General features: G+C 42.6%; 1 protein-coding gene across 2 annotated transcripts in view; it reads right to left on the bottom strand.

Moving 5' to 3' along the window:
* Positions 1–27,186, bottom strand: part of LOC126259427 (selection and upkeep of intraepithelial T-cells protein 6-like) — a 475,400-nt gene that overhangs the window by 129,039 nt on the left and 319,175 nt on the right. For both annotated transcript variants that reach the window (XM_049956225.1, XM_049956226.1), the window contains exon 2: positions 17,386–17,760. In XM_049956225.1, coding sequence (XP_049812182.1) covers positions 17,386–17,760 — 375 coding nt within the window. The remainder of the gene's footprint in view (positions 1–17,385; positions 17,761–27,186) is intronic.

Here is a 27,186-nt window from a genome sequence, read left to right as displayed (position 1 = left end):
CGGTGTAAACGAATCTCTCTCACGCCTGAAAGAGCTCTTCATGAAATTCTATCTTTGTATACATATTTAGCATCATCTCGTCGGGAATCATCTTACATATAAACGGTATTCACTGACATTGTACAATAATTAGAAGTTCCTTGAAATTTAACTAGTGTAACACGGGAATGTAAAAACTAGTGACAGCCTCTGAAGAAGGAGAAAAGCGTACCAGAAGGTTTTATATAACTTCTCCGTTAATCGATAAATACGACTGGATGCTACAAGACTAGAAAGAGATATAGATAATTTGAAAAAAGTACCTTAAATGAGAAATCAGGTGAAACAGTTTGAAATTAATAAATCAAATCAGAATTTTGTAGTCTGTGAGAGGCCCAAACACATTGCCAAACGAAGTAAACTTCACAGCCTTATTCACAACTGTAATTATAATTTTTATGACTCAGGATGCTATTCCACAAATAAAACTCGGAATATCGGTTTCATAACTAGATTTAAGATTGATATAAGGTTAAAAGATATTAGAAAATATGTAGAATAGAAAATATGTAGAAAGTCGGTAAGATTTTTAAACAGCTCTGTTTCTTAGTATGTTTATATTCGTCTTTCAGTCCTACTCCATTCACGGACAGAGCAGAGGTTTACTGTCTGTACGCACCAAAATCTTAACTACGTCACCGTTTTCTCATGAATTTCCCTTTAATTTACAACTATTGTCAACTATTGCACAATTTCAGTGAGTAGCTTTTCTGAGTAAGACTGCCAAAGACTTGGTGATGTTATGTTACAATTTCATACAGAGTGTAAATGATTCTTTCACCATTGACTCTTGCCGGCCGGTGTGGCCGTGCGGTTCTAGGCGCGTCAGTCTGGAACCGCGTGACCGCTACGGTCGCAGGTTCCAATCCTGCCTCGGGCATGGATGTGTGTGATGTCCTTAGGTTAGTTAGGTTTAGGTAGTTCTAAGTTCTAGGGGACTGATGATCACAGATGTTGAGTCCCATAGTGCTCAGAGCCATTTGAACCAATGACTCTTCAGCTCTTATTTACTTCCAGTTAAACGGACACCACACAGAAATGTAAGAGTTAATACTTCCATGATATAGGTGACTAATGTAACAAGCCCTTCCTTTTTCCATTTTCTTGTTAGTCGTCAGTCTTCTGACTGGTTTGGTGCGGCCCGCTACCAATTGCTCTCGTGTGTCAACCTCTTCAACTCAGAGTAGCACTTGCAACATACGTCCTCAATTATTTGTCTCTGTCTTTCTCTACAGTTTTTGTCCTCTACAACTCTCTCTTCTACCAACAAAATCATTCCCTGATGTCTTAACAGATGTCCTATCATCCTGCCCTTTCTCCTAGTCAGTGTTTTCCACATATTCCTTCCCTCTCCGATTCTGCGCAAAAACAACCTCATTCCTTACCTTATCAGTCCACCTTATTCTCAACATTCGTCTGCAGCATCACATCTCAAAGCTTCGATTCTCTTCTGTTCCTGTTTTCCAACAGCCCATGTTTCACCACCATGCAATGCCTTGCTCCAGTGCTTTGCTCAAATCGTACATTCTCAGAAATTTCTTACTCAAATTAAGGTCAATGATTAATACTAGTAACCTCATCAGGAATGCCCTTTTGGCCAGTGCTAGTCTGCTTTTGATGTCCTCCTTCCTCCGGCCGTCATGTGTTATTTGGCTGCCTACGAATCAGAATTCATTAACTTCATCTAATTCGTGACCATCAATTCTGATGTTCTCACTGTTCTCATTGCTGCTACCTTTCATTACTTTCGTCTTTCTCTAGTTTACTTTCAATCCATAACCTGTACTAATTACACCGTTCATTCCGTTCAGCAGAACCTGTAATTCATATTCACTTTCACTCAGAATAGCAATATCATCAGCGAATCGTATTATTGGTATTCGTTCACCTTGAATATTAATAAAACTCCTAAACCTTTCTTTTATTTCAGTAATTCCTTCTTCGATGTATAGATCCAACAGTATTGGCGAAAGATTATATCCTTGTCTTACACCCTTTTTAATTCGAGCGCGGCGTTCTTGGTTTTCGACTCTTACTGTTCCTTCCTGGCTTTTGTACAAGTGGCATATTATTCGTTTCTCCCTATAGCTTACTCCTGTTTTCCTTAGACTTTCTGTCATCTTGCAGTATTTGACAATGTCGACCACTTTTTCCAGGTGGACACATCCTATGAATGTAATCTAATTTTGATTCTGTCTTGCTTCCATTATCAATCGCAATGTCAAAATTTCCATTCTGGCACCTTTACCTTTTCTAAAGGCATACTGGTCGTCATGTAAAACATAATTTTCCTTTCCATTCTTGTGTAGACGTGAGTTGGCTAAAAATGAGGCAACACGGTTATAATTCATGCCAGAAATTGACTGACATTCATTGTATTTCATGCCCTAAATATAATCCTTTTGCATCTCAATCATCTTCCCCACAAACATGGAGGGCGTCGTACACCGTCACTGCATCCATCTCTGTCGATGTCTTGAAATGCTCGCCCTGTGGCACAGATGATGTCTTCTCGTGTTCAAATGTCTCTGAGCCCTATGGGACTTAACATCTGAGGTCATCAGTCCCCTAGAACTTAGAACTACTTAAACCTAACTAACCCAAGGACAGCACGCACATCCACGCCCGAGGCAGGATTCGAACCTGCGACCGTAGCAGTCGCGCGGGTCCGGACTGAGCGCCTAGAACCGCTCGGCCACCACGGCCGGCTCTTCTCCTGTGATGTAGCGCGTGCCACGAAGATGTCCTTCTATTTGGGTGAACATGTCTGAATCACAAGTACTCATTTCAGGTGAACACAGCGGATGTTTCAGTGGCTCCCACTCCCATGTACGCAGGAGCTCCTTAGCGCAATCGAACGCGAAATCCGCACTTACAGGCAGTGCACACAGCAACTCAAACACAGCGGTCGCTGCTCACTGCACTACTTCAACTGGACGTCTGCTATCAGTACAAACAGCGAGAATACCATGTGAGGCGCATTCTTCAGGTTACGGCATTGTTGCCACTAATTTTTATCCAAGCGATGTATTATTCTTGACAGAAACTTATATATGAGCAGCAGAAAACGTCCTTCCAAATGTATAAAAACAACAAAAACAAGTTAGGTAGAAAATACAATGCAGCCACAACTCAGTACAATCCAAATTCAGCAATTATGACATGATTTACTAATCTAGACCGGTAGACGATCTCCACTGGCAGTCACAGAACTCATTGTCATAAATTGAAAGAAAAATAAAAGAAAAAACCCGCTGAGGATGCCACAATTGTGGTGAAATATGTCGGGGTATTAAAACGAAACAATTGTATGCCTGCAAAAAGACTGACCCATCTTTACTTATCAATACTGCAAAAAGGTTTGAACGTTCCAATTTTTAAAATTACCGGAAAATGCACAACAATTTATTAGCGTTCAACAAATACAACTCACATGTTTTTGTAAGTGTGGTATTAAACCAACAAATAATGAAAGGCAGTGAGATGGTTGATATTGCTTATTTTCAACAAGCTTTTGTACTCGGTTCGGTCTCTGCTAGTGCATACCGTAGATCGTGTTCCCAGTTCAATCGGTTCCTTGCTTTTGTTTTCATTGCCACCATAGTCGCAAATCCACATACACACCTATAAGTTAATGTTTTACTGATAATAATGGATATTAGCCACCGACCTTTTTCAAAATTGTTACCAGTTCTGTTTTAGACAAATATATTTTCAGTGTGTTGTCTTCACGTAGTCCTAAAAATTCTGCTTTGGGTTGAATTTCAGTATCTGAAAATATTCCTTTGTTCACTGAAGACGGTCTTAAAACACAGGCCTTTAGCCGTCGATTCCCAGTCCAGGAAGACAGTTACTGATAGAATTTATTACTGATGGTAACTGCCGACTCATTTCATTTGTGAATGAGCATTTTCCATTGTTGGTATCGAGCATTACTGTCAGTTCTGTGAACAACGAAATGTCTTGAACTTCATCCCTGTGTTGGTCAAGTCCAACCCCCGAAGAAAACTGCTACTTTATCTTATGCCGTCAAAATAATCACCATACTTCGTGGTAAGCCGATGTTCAGCGTATTGATTTCTGCAAAGAAATCCGTAAGGTATTCCACTTTGTAAATTAGTATATTATCTGTTATTCTCGGAGGTAAGTCTTTCTCCTTTTCCGTTCTCGCCCTTTCCAGAAAGAAAACAATTTATAGCCGGAGCTCAAGTACTCTCTGCAACACGTTGCCACGTGACAGCCATCGATCTTCTGTGTGGAACAAAAGCACATCGAATTTCGCTCCAACCTATTTGCACAAGTCTTTGAGAACTTTTATGTTCACTACACAAGTGGGTACATTCAGCAAACCAGAAGGAAGTGTTTTCATCACCAAAGCTTAGCGAAGTACAGTGCAATGGCTGAATGTTGCATTCGGAGCAAACTTCTTTCACCAGTCTGTGGAATCCAGAGCAAACGCCCAACATGGAATGTGCTCCACCTGTGCATACACCCACCTAATTCGACCACTGCAACTTATTTCATTCAATTAAATTCTTTACTGATCGGAATACATCCTCGCTGCGTGTGGTAGTGTCCTATTAATCCGAGTACATGTCTGCTTCTTTCAGGCCATCTTCTTTTACATATCGAACATAGACAAAGAGCTGGGAACAGGATGCAACGTCAGTCGATTCATCTAACTGCTGTGCAAAAAAATTACTTCATCTTATTCCGTTGAGTGCTTTGTCCAAAATATCCCAACTCATGTCCTCGATACGACTTCTGACTGTGTTGTTAGAAAGAGGTAGTTTGTTCATCTTTTCTACATGTTGCTCTCTTAGAACTTACTTCACTGTTTCTAGTAAGCAAGGCTTGATGAGATTCTCTCCTATTGTATCATGTTTTCAGCAATTCGAAGGGCGATTCGATGAAGCTTCAAGACCAGCTTCTATTGACTGAAGAAAGTAGCCTGATCAATCCATGCGTGAACTTTTCAGTCCTGGTACTTGCGTTTGAAGAACTGAATATCTTTTCCAGCGAACTCTGCGTGACCTCTTGCAAAGAGGTCTTTTAATCTGATGGGTCTCATGCTCTCTGCTGTTAGCCCTTTACTGCACCTTTATCAACTATCAAGACAAAACTCAAGTGCGGGAAAGCGTCTTTGTATGATCTTTCCTTCCACGTGGTATGGAAGGAAAAGTTGTCCGAAGTGCTTTTACTTAAGAGAAAGAAGCACACCAAATGCATATTTAAAAAATAAGTCACGAAAATGTAGCATTATTAGTAAAATAACATAATGCAACTGATGTTGATGCGTACCGGTTTACGTTTATTCTCAACTGAATTAAGTTAATTTATATTTTGACGTAAACGTCTGGCCTCAGTTCATAATGAAGCACTTGTAGTAGCTGAAGTGTATACATATTTACGTACTGCTCCTGCCATTTATTCAGATTCACTTAGACGTATTGTCAGAATCATCAATATAGTGTTCATTGTAAGCTTAACACGTATATTAACATCGCTGTATGGAATTAAAGTAAAGCTTCATCAATCCGAAGACTGCTTTCAACACCATGGTGTTTTACTAGGCGTGGTCCTTTTGGAGGTGGTATGTCCTTGCCTTCCTCTGACATTTGAAGTGAGTTACCGAGCCTGTTACACAGGGAAGTACTGTCAAACGTGGATTCCGAAACACGGAGTAACTCAGCATTTTTCACATCAATAAACACTGTCAGAGTGAAAAGATGTAATAAGTGAGGGACAAAAACCCTAGGATTGACCAGAGACCGAACCAGAGACTTTTAGATTTGTAGTTTACCATTGGGCTCTCTAGATTAGCTGGTAAAGGAAAGAGAAGAACTGGCCAGGGTAGCAGCACCATGTTTACGTCTAAGAAAGAGACGCTGCAGTAGTCTTAAGCCAAATACGCTCTGAGAACAAAAGTGGCGACTCACTGTCTGAACGCTGCTTCTGAACGTCAACTCAATTGAGTTCGTGGAATTGCGTCTCGAATCCGGTGCTTGCAGAATAGTGGGATTCTCAGACTCAAGATTGCCAGTGCCGACGTGAGTCAGAAACAAGTGACAAGTGAATATAAGACTGTTCCGCTACGCAGTGTACAGTCTCATAAGTTACAGCATACCACATAATGCGTAAATGGTTTAATTTTTGCAGGTGCAGTGATCAAGTGAGTGTTTACATTCGCATTGCGGCAGTGTCTTCTTACTAAGTAATGCGTGTAGCAGCTAAGAAATTAAACAACTTATAGCTCTTTGTAGAGAAAAGCAGGAGTTGTGTGATCCTAAGAGCAATAAATATCGCATAAAAACAAATAATGACTGATAGTGGGTTGCCAGTGATGTCGCATGCGAAACTGATGAAGCGAAGAACAACATGCATACATCGATGACAATAGCTGATATATTCTGTATGTCTTGAATAGATTCATGAAACTCAGAAACGAATGTGCCGTTGCAAAACAGTTGGCTTGATATGGCATTTGGGTAATCTGTGTTCTTTTTCGTGGTTCATGTACAACAGATGTTAAGTCTTTGAACGACATTCGACAGAAAAAAAAATCGAAGTGTTCAGCCTTGCCTACAAGTAGTTCAATGAAAAGGTTATTTCCACTACATATTGCCCAACTTTTTAACACTGGTTTTAACCACTGATACTGCAGCAATCGCAACTTGCAACTCGCTCCAGCTGCGAGACGGCGCCGCCCCAACTTGAACCTCTATGCACGGCGCGGCCCATCTCAGCCCAAACTGAGTGGGCGTGTATCCTTATATTCCGTTGAAGTACCGACAACATGCGGAAAGTGTTCAACGCGGGGCGCTCAATGTGGATGCTCCTTAACGTACTAACATTATTCGAAATGAATCATAAGACTGGCAAACGAATCTCCACTTACGAGAAACCGATATTGGTCTGTTATGAATATAAACAGTCAAAAATGGTTCAATTGGTCTGAGCACTATGGGCTTAACATCTGAGGTCACCACTCCCCTAAAACTTAGAACTACTTAAACCTAACTAACTTAAGGACATCACACACATCCATGCCCGAGGCAGGATTCGAACCTGCGAACGTAGCGGGTGCGCGGTTCCAGACTGAAGCGTCTAGATCCTCTCGGCCACACCGGATGGCCATAAACAGTCATTTCTAAATGTTAGCTACTTTCGTTCGCAGAAATGTATCAATTAAATGACTACAAAACCTTTCGAAAGAATGTAGAGATGGCTGGGGGACGCATTTCGAAAAAAACAGCATTTTCAGACTTCCAGTTTCTGCCTACCACGGATCAGCAGTAGCACTTTGCACTCATAATTCCCTGCATATTCTTTGGACAAAAGGAAGAGAGTTACTTAACTTCAAAGAATCGTAATAAATAAGATCAATAATGAAAGCGTAGCCACTTCATCATCAGACAGCAATGTGAGACTAAAATGTAAAAGAATCAAATATTTTTACCTAATAGTTTCCCTGCAATAATTTGACGACTGCGTAACGAAAAGCATGCGAATACTAGATCTGTCGTTTTTAATTTGTTATGCATAAATTAATCATTTTCTGACAGGTAACTACTTCACCGAGTAATGTAGCTCTTGTTCTTTTATACAAAGAATATTTTCTTTTTCTTTGCAGCGCAGCAGATGACTCAATTTCCGGCTTTATGCTTTCCTTGAATCAAAGCTAGATGCGTACACGATTCTTTGCGTGGAAAGGCGAAAACGTTGCCACAAAGAATGACAATGAGTTTGAACAGTGATCCTTTACGTAATGTGATTTACAGGAGCAGCGCTGCCACCTTTTCTATACATTCCTAGAACAGGCGTTTACAGGAGACATTTTGGCGAGCACAAGCGTTGTGATTTTTATATTAATGGGAATATTGCAACAATGTACGTTTCTTCTTCTTCTTCTTCTTCTTTCGTTTTGGCCGCCTTATGACCACGTTAATTCGTTTCAGCTTCGTTTCTTTTGTATTCCTTCTTTCCCAGTTTTCTTTCATTCTTATACTTTGCATTTTTCTTCGTTCTCGTGTCACAGATGATTTTGTTCTCGGCCTCGGTCTGTCGTCGAAAGCTTTGACGGACTGAAATTTTTATTTTAAAATTACCCTGTTGTATATCTCTAGTTCCTGTAATCCCATTTCTTCCAGGTCTCTTTGTATCTCTTGGATCCATCGTACTCTGGTTTTCTTGTTCATCAAAAATTGCGTGATTCGCCGTGTTAACCTCCCATGGTCCATTCTGAGGATGTGTCCGAAGAACATGCTCCTTCTTTTTCGGTCAGTTCAATGTCTATCCATTCTCTAAGGTATTTGAATCTCTCCACCTTCTGAATTTTCCTTTCTCCTATTGTCATCCATCTAGGAGCCGTCGTGATGTTTGTCATATATTATGTCTTCTCGATAGAGATCTGTAAACCTGCTTTAGCTGCCTGTCTCTGCAGTCCTGTAGTTTGGTTAACTGCCTCGTCTAGTGATTCGGACAAGATGACAATGTCATCTGCAAATACTAGGCAATCTACCCGTACTCCTTTATTCTTACACCCAGTGCTCCACTCTCTCATCACCTTATCGAGGACACAATTAAAGAGCAAAGGAGGAGTCCGCTTCCCTGTATCACACCAATTTTGATCTTTAAGGCCTCCGACAGCTTTCCTCTGAACTTGACCTTGGATGTTGTGTTGCTCAAGGTCTGTTTAACCAGCTCACTGGATTTTCTGTCCAAACTCATCTCCTCTAAAATTTGGTACAGTGTGTGTCTGTCTACTGAATCATAGGCTTTCTCGAAGTATATGAATGTAAGCACGAACTTTTTGCTCTTCTGTTTTTGATGCGTACGTTTGATAAGTACGTTTCATAAGCTTCCATAAGGATTTTTGTCGCCCTATGTTCCCTCGAGTCACAACCTTGTAATCGCGACTATGCAAACGTCTGCAATTACACCCCTGTGTCTCCGACGTTTATTTTGCAGTGAAAAAGCCGGCTTGGGATACATGCTGAATCCATTCCTATCCTTACTGTAATTTTTAGATTATAGTTGTGTACGCCAGTTTTAGTGATCTTTATGGGATTAATGTTCAGTGGCAAGAAAACGACAGATAAAATAGAAATTATTTCTTATCGGCTCAGCTATTTATGTCCAGTAGTGAAAGAAATGCAGTGTTGTCAAATAGGAATTTCTTACCCAACAATTAGAGCTTGAATAAGAAAAACTTCACTCATCTGTCTCCTTTTTCTCGCTTCAGTCCGAAATACGTTGAGGAGGTAGTGAAATCGGGGCACGCACTTCATGTCCTTAGTTTTGGCAGGTGAGCTAATAAGTGACTAAATAACTAACGAAAGAGGAGTGAATAATGAACTGTGGCGACAATACAGGCAAGCAGCCAGCTGCAACTTTACATCACCTACTGCACGCAAAGATCCACCGCCACCTACCGTCATGCGTTAATGCTAATTTTTGACACTTTTAGAAGAAGCAGCCTATCTTGTAGTTATTAGTCTAAAGACGTAGAGAAATAGATTTTTTGAAGCAGTTTAGTTTCGTGACCGAATCGTAATCTAACCCTTCGTGTTTTTACCCCCAATAAAATACTTTTTATCCCTCAGGGGATAATTAACCCCAGGCTGCTAACCTAAGTGCTCTAATCATCAGTGTGGAAGTGGCTTTAGTTGGATATGGCCTAGGTCATAAGGCTGCACGCGGAATTGAAGCCAGTATCAAGGAACAGGAGAGAACCCAGGCATTTGCGATTTTGTGCTGCAGTAAAACGCTGAAAATTAAGATAGGGAATGAAGCGGTTCTCCGCAGAATTGGGGAGGAAGGGAATATATGGGAAACATTGACAAGAAGACGTGAATGGATGACAGCCCATTGTTCTCAGGGAGTAGCTTTCATTGTGCCATAGGGACTGTAAAGGGTGAAAACTGCAGAGGAAGACAGAGATTAGGATACATCCAGCGAATACTTGGGGGCGTAGGTTGCAATTGCTACTCTGAGATGAAAGGGTACCCACTGGAGAGGAATTCTTGGAGGGCCCCATCAATTTAGCCAGAAGATCGATGACTTAAAGAAAAAAGGAATCAATGCCAGAGCAGTTGCTATACTATTAAAGCATTCCGTCTTCAGGCCACAAGTGGTCCATCCGGACTATTCGACCGCCATGTCATCGTCAGTTGAGGATGCGGGTAGGAGGAGCGTGTGGTCAGCACACCGCTCTCCTGGTCGTTATGATGGTTTTCTGTGACCGGATCCGTTACTGTCCTGACGAGTTGCTCCTCAATTGGCGTCACGAGACTGAGTGCACCCCGAAAAATGGCAACAACGCATGGCGGCGCGGATGATCACCAATCCAATTGCCGGCCACGCCCGACAGCGCTTAACTTCGGTGATCTGGAGGGAGCCGGTGTACCCACATCAGCAAGGCCGTTGCCACTGCTATACTATTAGGCTACTTTTTTTTGTCGATTAACAGCCTTCATCCTTTGATCACTACGTCTGAGGATATTTATAATGTGCTTCCATGTCGTCCTCTATTTTACTATACGTGAAGAGTAATGGGCACAATAAATTTTATTCCGGCGAATCTACTATCTATGGCTGTGGAAATGCGCGCATCTAGGAATGACTGTGTACTTTTCAGTTTCATGAGACTTTTCTCCTTAGCTTTGACAGCTCGAATCCAAATAGATTACTTCACTAAGTGCTCCAGGGGCTATTAGATTAATTCAGAAACTTCTGCGCTTGGTGCCCGACAGTTTGGAGATTTAGATAGTGATACGGCACTAAAAGGCGTGTTTGTGGCGGCCACAGTCACGTGGGCGGCGCTCGCAGTGGCTGGTCTAAATGAAGGATGGCCCCCGAGTCTGGAAAGCGCCCCGGCGCGGCGCGGCCGAGCGGCCGCTTCCCTGGCTGGAGGGCGGCCAACGGTCGCAGAGCACGCGAGCCCTCGCTCTGGGTCCGCTCTGAGTTATGACAGCGCGGCGTCCGTCCTCCGGATTACTTATTAGTCGCTCCGCGGTATTTATACTGCCTCTCTGTCCGAACAAACCGCCGTCTCATAACTCTCCTCTGCTGTCTTTCTATGGAAACAGAAATAAATCTACAGTCGACAACTTTGCTACGTCGCATTGTCGATCTTCTCCTAATCGGAAACTTTTGGGTGCCCTTCTTTTTATCGCGTAATGATGAAAGCAGACAAACGCATTCTGAATCACAGACTCAAAACTCATACATTTATGTAAGTAACGAAAAATACTCATTTTTGTAACTATTTTATAATGAGCCGGTAAAATAACGTAATTTATTCCAGGATATTTTTTGAGTATTTTGGTGTATGGCATCCAGTCCACCGATTTACCAATACCGCTTTTGAAATGTGCTTGGGCTGTCAGGTTACGACCTGTTAAAAAAAAAAAAAAAAAAAAATTGGCTAATATAGATTGACTGACTTTTTGCACAGTGAATGAGAAGTAGAAATATTACTCTAAGCTTCAATCTGTTTGTTTTTAATGCAATATTTAACTGAAGAGATATATTGTGCAGACTAAATCAGGAACTGGAATAGTTGCAAATCCCCTTCGTGCCTTAACATGTAAGCTCGACAGCGAAAAACTGTTTCCGAAATTTGGTTTTCGTCTTTTGGACGATGTGTCACAGTAAATGTTGTGAGTAAGAAGCAGATGCATATAGCATGACAGATGTGCGATCCGATCTAGCACCTAGCTGAGAGTACTTACGACCACAACCGAATGATGTTAGACTGTGAAATCATACCTGGAAAAGAATGGTTCAAATGGCTCTGAGCACTATGGGTCTTAACTTCTGAGGTAATCAGTCCCCTAGAACTTAGAACTACTTAAACCTAACTAACCTAAGGACATCACACACATCCATGCCCGAGGCAGGATTGGAACCTGCGACCGTTGCGGTCGCGCGGTTCCAGGCTGTAGCTCCTAGAACCGCTCGGCCACTCCGGCCAGCCTACCTAGAAAACTGTATATTTTGAATTAAAAAAAGGTATCTATCGTTAGTATTACGACTTTAATTAATTATTGTTAATTTAATTTGTTAATTATTAGTGTGAATGACAGTGTCAGTGCTACATAGTATAATAAATGAATATAATCACGTTCATTAGCTGCATACATGATAGTGTGGGAACTATGGTTGTACAGAGTGAGTGAATAATACTCTGGAGGGTACTCTACGAAGTGTAACTAGCCAGTTTAGGGAACTGGAAAAACAAGAAACATTTTACGATAATTCAGTTCTTTAACGAGGGACTAATATCCGTATATATGGGTTTCATAAATTTCTTTTTAATAAATTCTTCATAAAACGTATTAGGTTCTGATTGCTCAACTGTAAAAAATGCTGGATTGCTCGGTTTCATTTTAATATCGGAGGACAGTACGTTGTCAACCATTTTGTCGGCTAAAGACTTGCTTCAAGTTTAAGGACAATTCGGAGTTCAGTCACCATCATGTTCGGACGCGAACATTAGGAACTCAGAATGCATATGATATTTTTGCGTAATAATGAGTTAAACTTGACCGTGTAGAGCCGAAAAGTGAACAAGAACGTGGTAAAAATAATGAAGTTTCGAAATTCCGATTTTTGTATGTACAATGTGACTTTCGAGTAACCAGAATCCGCCTGGAGATTTGACGAAGTCGGGATCGAGAACCGACCGTACAAAAGGATCGAGTTTGGAAATATATGTGAGCGAGTATTCTGTCACAGACGGTCCATTTGGTAGTAGGTTTGGTTAAATATCATAAGCTGTGTATTACGAGTGAGTTGGTTGTGTGTAAATGCCAAATCTGTAACTGTATCGTAGCACGTAATTGGCGGTGTTTTGTTTAAGGGAAGGGGCAATATATCAAAGTTTTCACTTAAATGCTATTTATGTCTTAATAGCTCAGCTAACCTGATACTAGAAAAAAATTTTGTACAACTTGTAGAGTTGTATATTGCGGGCTTGTTTCCGCTACAGCTTTCTGTAGCCGACGAAAATAACTCATTTTCTAACAGGTCAGGCAAGAACTGGACTGCATAATAAAAATTCATCGCAAGGTGAATGGGACATTCACTGTGGCACACAAAAGTAAATAGCGACGTTGCATCCGCTGGCTCATTATTTGTGAATTATCCGTTTTGTTACCCTCCCTCCCCCCCCCCCCTTACTTTTTAGTTTCTGGAAAAATATTTTCCAGACATTGAAAATAATGTATAATACACAATCATCAGAATACACAACGCAAAACACAGAGTAAGGCAACAACCACAAAACCACACCTGGGAAACAATTTACCATTGCGTCATTGTGCCGCTCTTCCATCGTGTTCAGTGAACCAGTCCATTAGGTGGATCCCGGGAAATTCTTCACCATTAAACCTATCAATACTATTGTGTATCAATTTAACATACAACAAACACTGCCGGCAAAACAAACTTTGTTTAGAACCGAACAGTATCCGATGTATGCTAGACGCCGAAGCGGAGATTGGCCTTTACTGTTGTCAATAACGAATACTTTGAGTGAATGGATCAAATTAGCTTCAAAACCAGTCACTCGGCGCGTACCGGTGACATTTACACTGCAGTGCAGATATATTCAGTGCAATACTAATACAAAGATAAAAGCGAATAGGAGAACAGTTGCCTGTAATTGAAGGCAGTAAATCTGCAAATATCCGCTAACACAACGAGTCCCTCGTGCCAGAATACTCCGTAAAACTCAACTGACAATATCTGAAATTTTCTCGACGTAGTTTGGGTGGGCCCTCTACTATCAAAAGCATTCGCTGATTTATAATAGTAATAAATAGCTCTACGCCTTAATAAATAATGAGGTTTACAGATAAGAACAGCAGTAAGTCACTTCTAAGAACAGTGTTGTCCCATTACCGGTCATCCGTACACCTCGAGAGATGGTGCATTGGTAAGACGCTGGAACTGCAATCGGGAGGACGAGGTTCCGAATCCACCTCTTTGTTTCCCAATTTACTTTTTCTGCAATTCCCCTACGTTTTTGCTGACACATTCTCATGAAACGTACACGGCTGATATCCTCCGCGTCCTTCCCAAATACGTAAGAGCTTCTGCACCATTTCCAGTGAAAACGTCGAAACGGGTTTAAGACGCTATCTTACTTTTCCAATATCGGTTAACCATGAACTCAGCCAAACAAAACATGTATCCATTCTTACTATTTCAAGAATAGTTAGGGATAAGTGTTTGAAGATGTCTGAGTGAAGTCTGAGATAACAGATTATTATGCAGAACACCTAAATTGACTCTCCAAAACAGTTGGTGTATAAAACGTCACAGTATTGGCAAGTACGCGAAAAAGAGACTCTACTGGATTTGAGCCTCCTTCTCTGATGGTTCGGTTGTTGCCACTTTATTATAGCTGTTGATGATGGGAGGCTCGAACCTGGTGACAAATAATTTCTTCCTGTACATAAAGTTATTCCATAATTCACAAGCTATTGAGCACAGGCTGTATAATATTTATGCAACATACTCTATTAATATCTCCATAAATTATCAGTCTTCGTTGGTCACTTTTACTAAATCCAAGGGTCAGCCATTTCGCTGGCCACGGTGGATGGTAATGCCTTTAGGGAAGTACACCCCATAAGAAGACAGAACCTTTGGAGATACAATACTGAAAGACCGAGTAACTGCGGAGATGGGGTGTCTTATGATCTCTGAGAATACACTAACTTAAGTCGTTGAATTGTTGCAGGCCACTTTCTGCTGACGTCTGTTAAATTACCGTACGTAAATATCTGGTAATATTCTACACAATTGGAAAGAAACTGTATTTGACATTAGTTACAGAGCCATATTCTTCTAAAGTTTTATTTCCGAAAATTCTTATTTTGATACCCTGTAGCTTTTACGAACTATTACCGGTAATATGACTTTCTTCATTGACCCTGTCTGTGTACGAGAATGGTTCAGCAACTAAGAAAACAAGAGCTCTCATTGGTGTATAAATATCCCCGTGCGAATTAAATTCAATTTCTCAATAGACGAGACAATCAAAATTTTCGAACGCTACCACTAGATGGCGATAGATGGGCCGTTCCGCTTCGAAATATAGTTTGAAGGTGGATGGTTTGACTTACACACCAGAAATGCTGTCGTGTTGTTGCACGATGACGCAACACCACATACGGCATCGGTTACGCGCTATGCTTTCAGCGTTTCCGATAACTCTAATGGAATACCTTTCGTAGAACTGACCTCGCGCCTAGAGATTTTCGTCTCTTCACATTGATAAAAAATCACCTGGCAGCTCACCACTGTGGAATCGTTGCCGACGTTGAGGAGACAGTTGTTAAATGACTCGTGGAGCTGCACCCAGATTTCTTTTATGCCGTGTTCAACACTTTGGAATCTATGCAACGAATAGTGGGACAGCCAAGGTGACTACGTGGAAAAGTAATACAGTGGTTAAAGTAAATTAACGAAACTTTAATATTGAGCGTTGTGATCCAGAAACACTTTATGATTTTAATGCACTGATTTGTTTGTGGTCCATGTTCCTATCGAGGAAGCAATATGTGTAACCTGTGGAAGCCATGTCATCTGCAAACATTGCATTTCTTGTGCTGTGTGTCAGTACGAGACTTGTGCTGCTTCAGGATGATTCGGACAACACTCCGTACGCTGTCGACAGGCGTTGATATATATCAACGGAGACAGTTGAAAATGTGTGCCCCGACCGGGACTCGAACCCGGGATCTCCTGCTTACATGGCAGACGCTCTATGCAGCTGAGCCACCGGGGGCACAGAGGATAGTAAGACTGCAGGGACTTATCGCTTGCTCGCTCCCCGTGAGACCCACATTCCCAACTTAATGTCCATACACTTCGTTCGTAGTGCCCCTGCCCATTACACTCTTTACTCGCGGCAGACAATCTTGCCGAGTCCCGTAATAGTTCGGGCAATACGTGTGCATCCGCACAGAAGAAGGAGGTCAATGGTTGGTTAGCCTTAACTATATGAAGACGATATCTGTTTCTTTGGACATGTGTGAAAGAACAGATACCTTCTTCATACACTCCATATAGTCTCACTAACGAAACGGGGAAAGAGACTGATGAACATCGCAGCGGATGTTGCTGTGAGTCAACATGATGTGTCTAGAATCTGGAACAAGTTCCTAGTGACAGGATTCGTTGAGGATCATCCCAGCAGTGGCCGCAGGAGAAAAAATGCGGTGGTGCAGGACCGATATCTGTGTATAAGAGAAGCAGAAACCCCGAACAGAATGCTACAAGTCTACGGCGGCAGCATTAGAGAACTGCAGGAATGGAGGTGTGACCACAAACGGTACAAAATAGGTCCCAGAAGACCAAAATCGCTTGTCCTCTAAATGTGGTTCGGAGAGGGGCTCGTGTGGCATGAGCACCAAACCAGTCTTTGGGGACCAGGCAGCAGTGGGACGCAGAGCTCTTTTTTATTAGATCTGTATCATTCTTAACCCTGACAATACTGATATTGTGTGTGGATGCAACGACGACAATGTTTCCACCCTAACAGTATCGTAGACCACCCCACTTATCGTGACTCATGACAGTTCATTCATATTTTGGGATGGAATCATGTCTAGTCGCAGAATACTCCTTGTGCCAGCACAAGGGAGGATAACTGTTGTGAAGTATCAGTACGACATTGTTGTATGCATTCTGGTTCCATCTGGTGAACATAATGGAGTGTGTGCGACGCTGGTGACGACAGTGTACGCTCCCCATCGTCACAATCTTGTGAACACCTTCGTAGTGGAGCATAGAATCATTCGGATGCAATGGCCTCCAGGTTCTCCAGAAGTCAACTGCCTTGAGAATACACGGGGCACACTAGAACGTGCCATTTGAAATGGTCTTAACCCGTCAAAGGCCACAGGACATCATAGAGGACGCTGTGTAGGCATGGGACAATACCCCAAAGGCCTATCTGGGCAATCTGGTAAGGAATACGCCTGACAGCATTGAAAAGTGTCTACAGTTACGAGGAGGGCCTATTGTTTCATAAACGATGTGTTATTCAAGATTACAGTGAGACGAAACTGCAATGTTTGCTGTGGTATCATTCGAAGGTTTTAGTTTTTTTTTTTTTTTTTTTTTTTTTGTATTTATCAATAGGAAATATGGTTTTCTTTTTTCGTATGAATGTACCCGACAGAGAAAAATCAGTTTTGTTTCTTATAATGTCCAGTATTGGCAACAAAGCACACGGACTTGCCATCTTACTCATTCAGCGACCCTCGTACGTGGAACTGACGGAGAAAAGGCTACGGTCTATTAGCGGAAAAACTGTTTGGTGCTAACCGTAGACAATCATCTTCTTGGTCATGAAGTCCTCGTCCTTGAAGGTGGAGACGGAGCAGCGGTACTCGCCGCTGAGCTCGGTGGTCGGCCTGACGATGTAGAGCGCGCGGTGCATGCTGGCGTGGCTGGTGGAGGCGCGGTGCGCCAGCTTGAGGCGGCCGCGCAGGATTCCCAGGTCCTGCGGCTTCTGGCCGGGAATCCACTGGTAGACCGGCTCGGGGCTGTTGTTGAAGAACCACTTGACCACCAGCCCGGAGTCGGCGCCCTGCTCCTCGGGCCGCAGCGAGTACTCGCAGTCCAGCACCACCGCCGCCGTCGAGCCGTTGCGCACCTCGGAGGGGACGCGCATGTCCGTAATCGTCACGCCCACCACCCCTGCAACACGGAGGGGAAACAGGCACTTAACCTCCTGTACTGTGTCTATCGTACATTGGTAATGTTGCTACTGGAAGGGTTGCGCAGAGGGTGAATAGAGAACGAATAAAACTCAAAACAAGAAAGAAATGGAACAAAAGGAAATAGAAAACGACACACCATGAAGGAATTATCCGAATGGGAGGAAATCAGTAGATATGATGTACGTAAACAGACAAACGGTAAAAATCCGAAAAATTGCATTACTGGTGTAAGAGGTCCATGACTAAGGAATAGGTGCCCGAAGACCAAAATCGCTTCTCTTCTAAATGGGGTTGCGAGAGGGGCTGGTGCGGCATGAGCACCAACCCAGCCTTTGGCGATCAGGCAGCAGTGGGACACAGCTTTTTTTTATTAGACCCGTATCAGTCTTCACCCTGACAATACAATCAGAGAGATTAGAGCCCATACAGAGGCATACCGACAATCCTTCTTTCCACGAACAATACGAGACTGGAAAAGAAGGGAGACCCGATAGAGGTACTCAAGGTACCCTCCACCACACACCGTCAGGTGGCGTGCGGATATGGATGTAGATGTAGGTATATTGATAGTGCACTCGATCAGATGTAATTTCAATGGATTGCTCACGCGCTGCCTGTGATATGTAAGCTATAAGAGAATCTCAGACCAGAGAGTAGTGTTGGCTGCAGTAAGAGCAGTGTCAGTATGAGTAAGTAGTAGTTAGCAGTCATGTGTATGGAGTTGTCTGGGGCGGTCGCTGGGGAGCGATGGCGGTGCCTGAGCGATGTAATATAAGGCAAAAGCGGCCACGCTCATATGTAGTTTATTACAGGAGAATTTGTACTATTGTTATATCAAGTTCCACGTAAATGTTTCAAAAAATCTTTTAATAATAATCCTTTTTATAAAATTAACTTTTTGACAATCATTCGTCTGAATTTAAAGAATTTATTAATTTCTGCAATCCTTGGTCATCCCGATTATCGTAAAGAAAAATCAGTCGTTTTCTTTTATACATGACAAATCTAGCGGCCAGCATTGCATTGGGCTGTGCCAAAAATATTTCTTATAGGAGCAGATATTTAGGCGTAAATTGAGGTAAGAATTTTCAATTTATTCAGAATGATCTTTGAGGGCCATGACGCAGCACTGCTGAAGTCCAAAATTTACCAGTTTAAATTCACAGTTAATTATTGAAAGGTTATAGGTAAGCCTCAATTTTATTGAGAGGTTAGTCGCATTATTATTGCGAGATTACGGAATAATAAACTGTTGGGAGGTTACACTGAATGTGAATGCTAAATAAATATTTTTGCTGTTGGGAGGTTACACTGGTTCAAGAGAAAGAGCTTCACAAATTGAGCAGGTGAATTCAGCGTTGTTTCATCTCTGGCCGTTATGCTAGCCATCATTAGGTTTGGCATTGATGTACAGAGTTCCTGGGTTTTCTGAGAGGGATCATGCCAAATTCTGTCCAATTAGTGTTAGATAACCAAAATGCCGAGTTGATTTAAGGGCCCTGCCCAAAATGCTCCAAACGTTCTCTGTTGGGAGAGATGTAGCGACCTTGCAGGACAAAGTAGGGTTTGGCAGGCAACGAAGCGAGGCGTAGAACATCGTCGACGTACTGCTGTGCTGTAAGGGTGCTACTGAAGTGTACCAAAGGGGTCTTGCTATGAAAAAAACTCCATTCCCAGACCGTCACTCCTAGTCGCCGGGCAGCACGTGACAGGCGATACGTTGGTATCCCAGCGCTGTCTTGGACGTCCCTAGACACGTCTTCGCTGGTCTTCAGACCTCAGTTAAATGCGGTACTGATCACTGAAGACAATTCTACTCCAGTCAATGATATTCCAGCCTGATGACATGCCTAGAGACCCCCAGACAGTGGTGGCATACCGATCTATCGCCCCCTACACGAGCCGACAGCGAGGGGTACCGCTCTGGGGTGCCACTTCTTTTCATAGCAGCACCCCCTTGTCACATACCTGTGGCTTCCTTACACCACAGCGGTACTTCGACGATATTCTACGCACCATTTTGTAGCAATTAACGGCAAGCCATCCCATGCTTACGTTTCAGCAATAAATTCATGTCCTCGTTGTTACCAAAACCTACCTTGGCCTGTAAGGTCGCTGGATCTCTCCCCCAACTGAGAATGTTTGGAGCATTACGGGCAAGGCCCTGTAACCATCTGGACAGAACCTCGAACGGTATTCGCAGGAGGAATTCCTGTTGTTGTTGTGGTCTTCAGCATGGCCCTGCAACCATCTGGACAGAACCTCGTACGGTATTCGCAGGAGGAATTCCTGTTGTTGTTGTGGTCTTCAGCAAGGCCCTGCAACCACCTGGACAGAACCTCGTACGGTATTCGCAGGAGGAATTCCTGTTGTTGTTGTGGTCTTCAGCAAGGCCCTGCAACCATCTGGACAGAACCTCGTACGGTATTCGCAGGAGGAATTCCTGTTATTGTTGTGGTCTTCAGCAAGGCCCTGCAACCATCTGGACAGAAACTCGTACGGTATTCGCAGGAGGAAGTCCTGTTGTTGTTGTTGTAGTCTTCAGTCCCGAGACTGGTTTGATGCAGCCCTCCATGCTACTCTATCCTGTGCAAGCTTCTTCATCTCCCAGTACTTACTGCAACCTACATCCTTCTGAATCTGCTTAGCGTATTCAACTCTTGGTCTCCCCCTACGATTTTTACCCTCCACGCTGCCCTCCAATGCTAAATTTGTGATCCCTTGATGCCTCAGAACATGTCCTACCAACCGGTCCCTTCTACTTGTCAAGTTGTGCCACAAACTCCTCTTATCCCCAATTCTATTCAATACCTCCTCATTAGTTATGTGATTTACCCACCTAATTCAGCAGAGGAAGTCCTACAATTCTATAAATGAATACCAAGCAGAATAACTGCGTGCTTACGGGCCAGAGGTGGACTAACGCGTCACTGACTTGCTCAATATGTAAAGCTCTCTCTCTCTTGAATAAGTCAACCAATTCGTCTGACATTGTATTCATTTGTTTGTCTGTACATGCACATCACATCTACCGATTTCCATCCCATTCGGATAGTGTACTTGCCGACGAAAGAGAGATAGAGTAACGCCTTAACTAGGAGTAGACTTAATTTCGTGTCCTCTGGTGCGCATTACATTTTCTGACTGAAATTCCTACCGTCCATAGTCGACATTATTAATCTCCTCGCAGACATCATTAGAGAAGTTAATTACACTACCGGCCATTAAAATTGCTACACCACGAAGATGACGTGCTACAGACGCGGAAATTAACCGACAGGAAAAAGATGTAGTGGTAAGTAAATGATTAGCTTTTCAGAGCATTCACACAAGGTTCGCGCCTGTGGCGATACCTAAAACGTGATGACATGAGGAAAGTTTCCAACCGGTTTCTCATACACAAAGAGCAGTTGACCGGCGTTGCCTGGTGAAACGTTGTTGTGATGCCTCGTGTAAGGAGGAGAAATTCGTACCATTACGTTTCCGATTTTGATAAAGGTCGGATTGTAGCCTATCGGGATTGCTGTTTATCGTATCACGACATTGCTGCTCGCGTTGGTCGAGATCCAATGACTGTTACAGAATATGGAATCGGTAGGTTTAGCAGGGTAATACGGAACGCCGTGCTGGATCCCAATGGACTCGTATCACTAACAGTCGAGATGATAGGCATCTTATCCGTATGGCTGTAACGGATCGTGCAGCCACGTCTCGATCCCTGAGTCAACAGATGGGGACGTTTGCAAGACAACAACCATCTGCACGAACAGTTCGACGACGTTTGCAGCAGCCTGGACTATCAGCTCGGAGTCCATGCCTGCGGTTACCCTTTACGCTGCATCACAGACAGGAGCGTCTGCGATGGTGCACGAATGGCAAATCGTCATTTATTTCGGAGGAATCCAGGTTCTGTTTTCAGCATTATGATGGTCGCATCCGTGTTTGGTGACATCGCCGTGAACGCACATAGGAAGCGTGTATTCGTCATTGGAATACTGGCGTATCACCCGGCGTGATGCTACGGGGTGCCATTGTTTACACGTCTCGGTTACCTCTTGTTCGCATTGAAGGCACTTTGAACAGTGGACGCTACATTTCAGGTGTGTTACGACTCGTGGCTCTACCCTTCATTCGATCCCTGCGAAACCGTTAATTTCAGCAAGATAATACACGACCGCATGTTGTAGCTCCTGTACGGGCCTTTCTGGATACAGAAAATGTTCGACTGCTGCCCTGGCCAGCACATTCTTCAGATCTACCACGAATTGAAAACGTCTTTTGAATGGTGGCCGAGCAACTGGCTCGTCACAATACGCCAGTCACTACTCTTGATGAACTGTGGTATCGTGATGAAGCTGCATGGGCAGCTGTACTTGTACACGCCATCCAAGCTCTGTTTGACTCAATACCCAGGCGTATCAAGGCCGTTATTACGGCCAGAGGTGGTTGTTCTGTGTACTGATTTCTCAGGATTTATACACCCATACTGCGTGTAAATGTAATCACATGTGAGTTGTAGTATAATGTATTAGTCCAATGAATACCCGTTTATCAAATGCATTTCTTCTTGGTGTAGCAATTTTAATGGCCAGCAGTGTATATATAGAACCAGTGACGGTAAGGACGTTAGAAAATGCTCAGTAGCTGTTAAGATGTTAGGTTCGTGGACCGACAGAACGAGTTCATCCTGGCAGAGTTTGGTTATATTGTCATACTGAGGTCTGTGGAAATCATTGACGACAGAGATCTTTACAGTTTGGATAAGCGAAGGGAGAGCATCACTTGAGAGAGATTAGAGCTGCTACAGCGTCTGTTCCAAGCCACAAGAAGCCAACGCTTCTTCCTGGCTATAGCCTCGTAAAGTAATAACGACCACCGTGAAATTTTGTCAGATGAGCCTTACTTTGTGTATTAAAAGTAACTTCGTCTGCACGGTTCCTATGCACTGAATTCTACCGCTCCACATTACATTCGATAAGAACGATTCCTGGTTCTAACCCTGAGTAAGTCCAAGCACGTTCGGAGTTTTTTCAAGCTGTTTTGCATGTCCTTAAGTTTCTGAACTTCCTGATAGACAAATGAAGGTCGGCCGGTGTGGCCGAGCGGTTCTAGGCGCTGGAACCGTGCGACCGCTACGTTCGCAGGTTCGAATCCTGCCTCGGGCATGGATGTGTGTGATGACCTTAGGTTAGTTAGGTTTATGTAGTTCTAAGTACTAGGGGACTGATGAACTCAGAAGTTAAGTCCCATAGTGCTCAGAGCCATTTGAACCATTCTTCCTGTGCTGCTGACTGACGCTGTAGTACATGACGTAACAGAAACGTTTCTTTATAGGCCAAGAAGACCGCAAGAACAGAGGGTTTAGATTAATTAAGTGACCGGGACACGATGCCATCAGACATTTGCTTACATAGATTCAAATTGTACAAATTACTTGTAATGGCATGTAAAATACGAGGCTTCACGAATATTTCTCAAGCGAAATAATTACACCAATCGGGCAATCACAGCACACTAGTTACACTTAGTAACTGTTAAATTCATATCATTTGTATGAGAAGATTTTAATATTCGAAACCAGGTATCAGTTGAGCTGTTAACAGGTGCTGTTCAGCCATCTACCAGCGTTCCTAGGTACTGATTGAAGCAAAAATAACACTGTGACATTTCAATACCACATGATACCTACCTTAAGATCTAGCAGTAACCTTTTAGGGCAATATTTAGAATGCCTAGGAATTGCTACAATGTGGTAGAACTAACGGTAAAAAATCAACTCGACCCTGTGGAATAATGCACCGGTAGCTGGTATTTTCCGAAGGGACTCCATATTGATTGACTTCTTTCTAGAAACGGGTACAATTTGAAACATTAAACATTCTAAGGCATTCTCACGTGAAGATTACAAACTGAATATAAAAGCGCTACGACCTTCTCAGCACCTGCTAAGTTTCCACCATTAGCCCGTTCAGGTAGTACAGACGATGTCTTATTACTGAAAGACAGAATCGTATGATTTCCTTGGTTCTTTAGAAGACGGATTCCTTCAATAAAAGTCCATTACGCTGCAGATATGCAGTGGCGGATTTATAATTTAATTTGAGCAGACTTCGTTGCTTCCACACAACGGTAGCTACAATGTATCGAGTGTGAAGGTCCTATGTGTGTGCACATCAAGCACACGTTTAACTTTATGTACTGTACACTCAACACTCTACAATGATATATGCAGCATAGCACAAAGTTAGCTTTATCTGTCAAGATTTTGACGGCACACGCATTAACAAGTTCCTGTTTCACTTGTGTACCAAAACTGAGATTCTGAAAGGAAGACAATAATCTACGCACAACTTAGAGCAATGTAATTCAGTTATACAGCTTACTTTAAATCTTGGTCTAGTTAATTAAACTTTGTAGAATGACAGTGAGCCAAATGCGAGTAAGCGAAACAGAAACAAAACCGATTTGCTAATGTCGAATGAAATGAATAAAAGTAGGTCAGCGGAGTTTATAAACTTAACTTTTCGCTTATAAATGTAACGGGACCTGTGTATCGGTTAGTCTGCTTTCGTATTTCACCAGTCATTCAGGTTGGAGGTAGTAATATGAAGACTGCCGTTTTCGTGCTATTTCCATTTCAGTGCAGTATATCTCACGTAAATGTGTTTAATTCTGTCAAAGACAAACCTAAATTTATTCCTACCAATCAAAGAGCCGCGGTGCTCTCATCCCAGAGGGCAATGGTTCAAATGCCTTACTAATATAAATTTTCCAGAGTTTCCCGTAACCGCTTAAGGCAAATGAAGGAATATTTCGAGACGGATCTTTAGAAAGGATATGGCCCATTTCCTTTCCTGAGCTTGTGATCCGTTCGTAATGATATCGGGTCGACGGAATGTTACACACTACTTTCCTCTTTTTTTTTTTGTTTGTTTTGTTTAGAATACTTGCACACATTAATTTTGCTCCGTCACTAATGCTATATGTTGTTTATCACAGGATATTTGCATGGAAAGGTAGTATTTTAATTCGGTATGTAACTTGTTTTCTGTGACACTAAAATCATAGTGTACGGTTCTATTGAACTCAGCTTGCAAACGCTGTACTCAGTTGACACCATAAAATATAAAAGCCAGGTTTTGGAACGCTACTTTAATGTTCTCGTTCTAAAAATATTTCGAGTCAGTGAGGTCTTAAATAAAATAGATCATCGCAATTTGTTGCTCATGGACATAACCTTAAATCGCATCATGAACCAAAAATAATTTGTCACACTATTATGAATTCCTTATTTTGTGTTATTTTGTTCAGATATCTCATTCTCATTTTTCGGCTAATCATAGCAAATCACTACTTAATGGAGGTGAAACTGAAACAGTATTCACTGAGGAGTTCAACAGAGCGCGCAAAGTGTCCAATCGTGGACGGTAAAATGCGAATTCCGTACCCTGTTCAGTCTGCCGGCATGCCTAGAAATTTCACTGTTAGCGCGTGCACGTTTTATACCATTAACGCACGAAACTTTGTCAGCGCAGGAAGTTACCCACCAAATTTATGTACACAACAGTGATGTCACTGGAGTATTCAGCAGCCATCGTCAGACACCAAACATCAACGCTCACCATTGTAGTGGTTTTCGACGGTCAACAACCCCAGCTTGTAAACAATATATAGGTATTACGGCTCGTAGTTTTAGGGCAAGAATGCAACGGAATGTAATGCCCTTTTCTCGTAAGAAACTGGGAGGGCTGTGTCTACACAAATTATTAATCGCATTTCACACGATCAATGTGGCCTGTAGATTCCATTGGGAACACTAGCACCAGACCTCCAAATATCATGGCACTCGAAGAATATGGCATGGACGCACCTGTAATGCAACATGGATCAACTGCGGTGGTTTCTCTTCACAAGCGAGTGCATGCATTGTCTAAGGTCCAACGGTCATCGTAGAAGAGAGCGGAGACGAACAGACATGGAGGTCCATGGTTTCAATAGCGGTGAAAATTTTGAGATGATTTCAGCGTCAGAACAGAATCTTTAAATCTACTGTGCATCTCTACAGTCAACATTCTGTCCTTCCAAGAAGACAATGCACGAGCACGAGCACATCACACACACACGCGCGCGCACGCGCGCTATTCGTGAATAAAATGCTCACGGACGCAGGAATAAACCGAATGAAATGCTTTGTGGTAGTTAATGACACGAACCCGTTTGAGTATCCTAGAGACCAGTTGAAACTTGCATTGCATCTTCGCGGGGATATTTGTCACACGCTGAATGACCTCAGAGGGGCCACCATCAAAGAGTACGGCAGACTTCAACTGCAACGTCTCGACGAACCTCGTGGACAGCACTGCAAGGACTCTCCGAGCATGTCGATGTGAATCAGCGCTCATATCAGAATCGCCAAGACTGCGCCTCCCTTCGCTACCCTATTAGCTTAATTTTTCTTTCTTTCTCTTCTTTTTGTAAGCACACTGAAAAATATATTAACTTTATGCAGGCTTATTAAAATGAGGCACTACTGTTCCCATAACATCATTATTGACAGCTTTCTTGTTTATCGCTTTTTAATTTAAAAATTGGCTCTGAGCACTATGGGACTCAACTGCTGTGGTCATCAGTCCCCTAGAACTTAGAACTACTTAAACCTAACCAACCTAAGGACATCACACACATCCATGCCCGAGGCAGGATTCGAACCTGCGACCGTAGTAGTCGCACGGTTCCGGACTGCACGCCTAGAACCGCGAGACCACCGCGGCCGGCTTTTTAATTTACACAGCAGGTTGTACCAACTGAAGCTTGGTGCAGCAAAATTGCAAATACGTTTCATCTTGTTTTCTTTCCTGCTTATATTGTTTATATTCTTGAAATCAGATATCACAGTGAAAAAAACGTAGTATCATAATATCTTCCACATATTTTTGTGCTGGAATCTCCATCTAATAATGTCCTTAATAAAGGTTTCTTATGTTCATTGTGGTAACAGGCACAACGCTAACAGATATGAAATCCTTATGCAAAAACAGAAAAATACTGCGATTGTGAGGATTTTGTGGTTCAAATGGCTCTGAGCACTATGGGACTTAACATCTGTGGTCATCAGTCGCCTAGCACTTAGAACTACTTAAACCTAACTAACCTAAGGACATCACACACATCCATGCCCGACACAGGATTCGAACCTGCGACCGTAGCAGCAGCGCGGTTCCGGACTGAAGCGCCTAGAACCGCTCGGCCACAACGGCCGGCGAGGATTTTGTGCCAGAGTACACCACATTAAAATATGTTAGTTTTACCTTTCAAATAAAACTACACATTACATGGTCAAAGTCTCAAAATAAAATGAGGTAGAATCAAAATGCACAAGGTGGCGAAATTAGCAAATAGCAAA

The sequence above is a fragment of the Schistocerca nitens genome, chromosome 5 (assembly GCF_023898315.1).
Source record: "Schistocerca nitens isolate TAMUIC-IGC-003100 chromosome 5, iqSchNite1.1, whole genome shotgun sequence".
NCBI classification, from domain to species: Eukaryota; Metazoa; Arthropoda; class Insecta; order Orthoptera; family Acrididae; genus Schistocerca; species Schistocerca nitens.
Note: the sequence above shows the minus strand (reverse complement) of the source record. Positions and strands in the feature narration are given on the sequence as shown.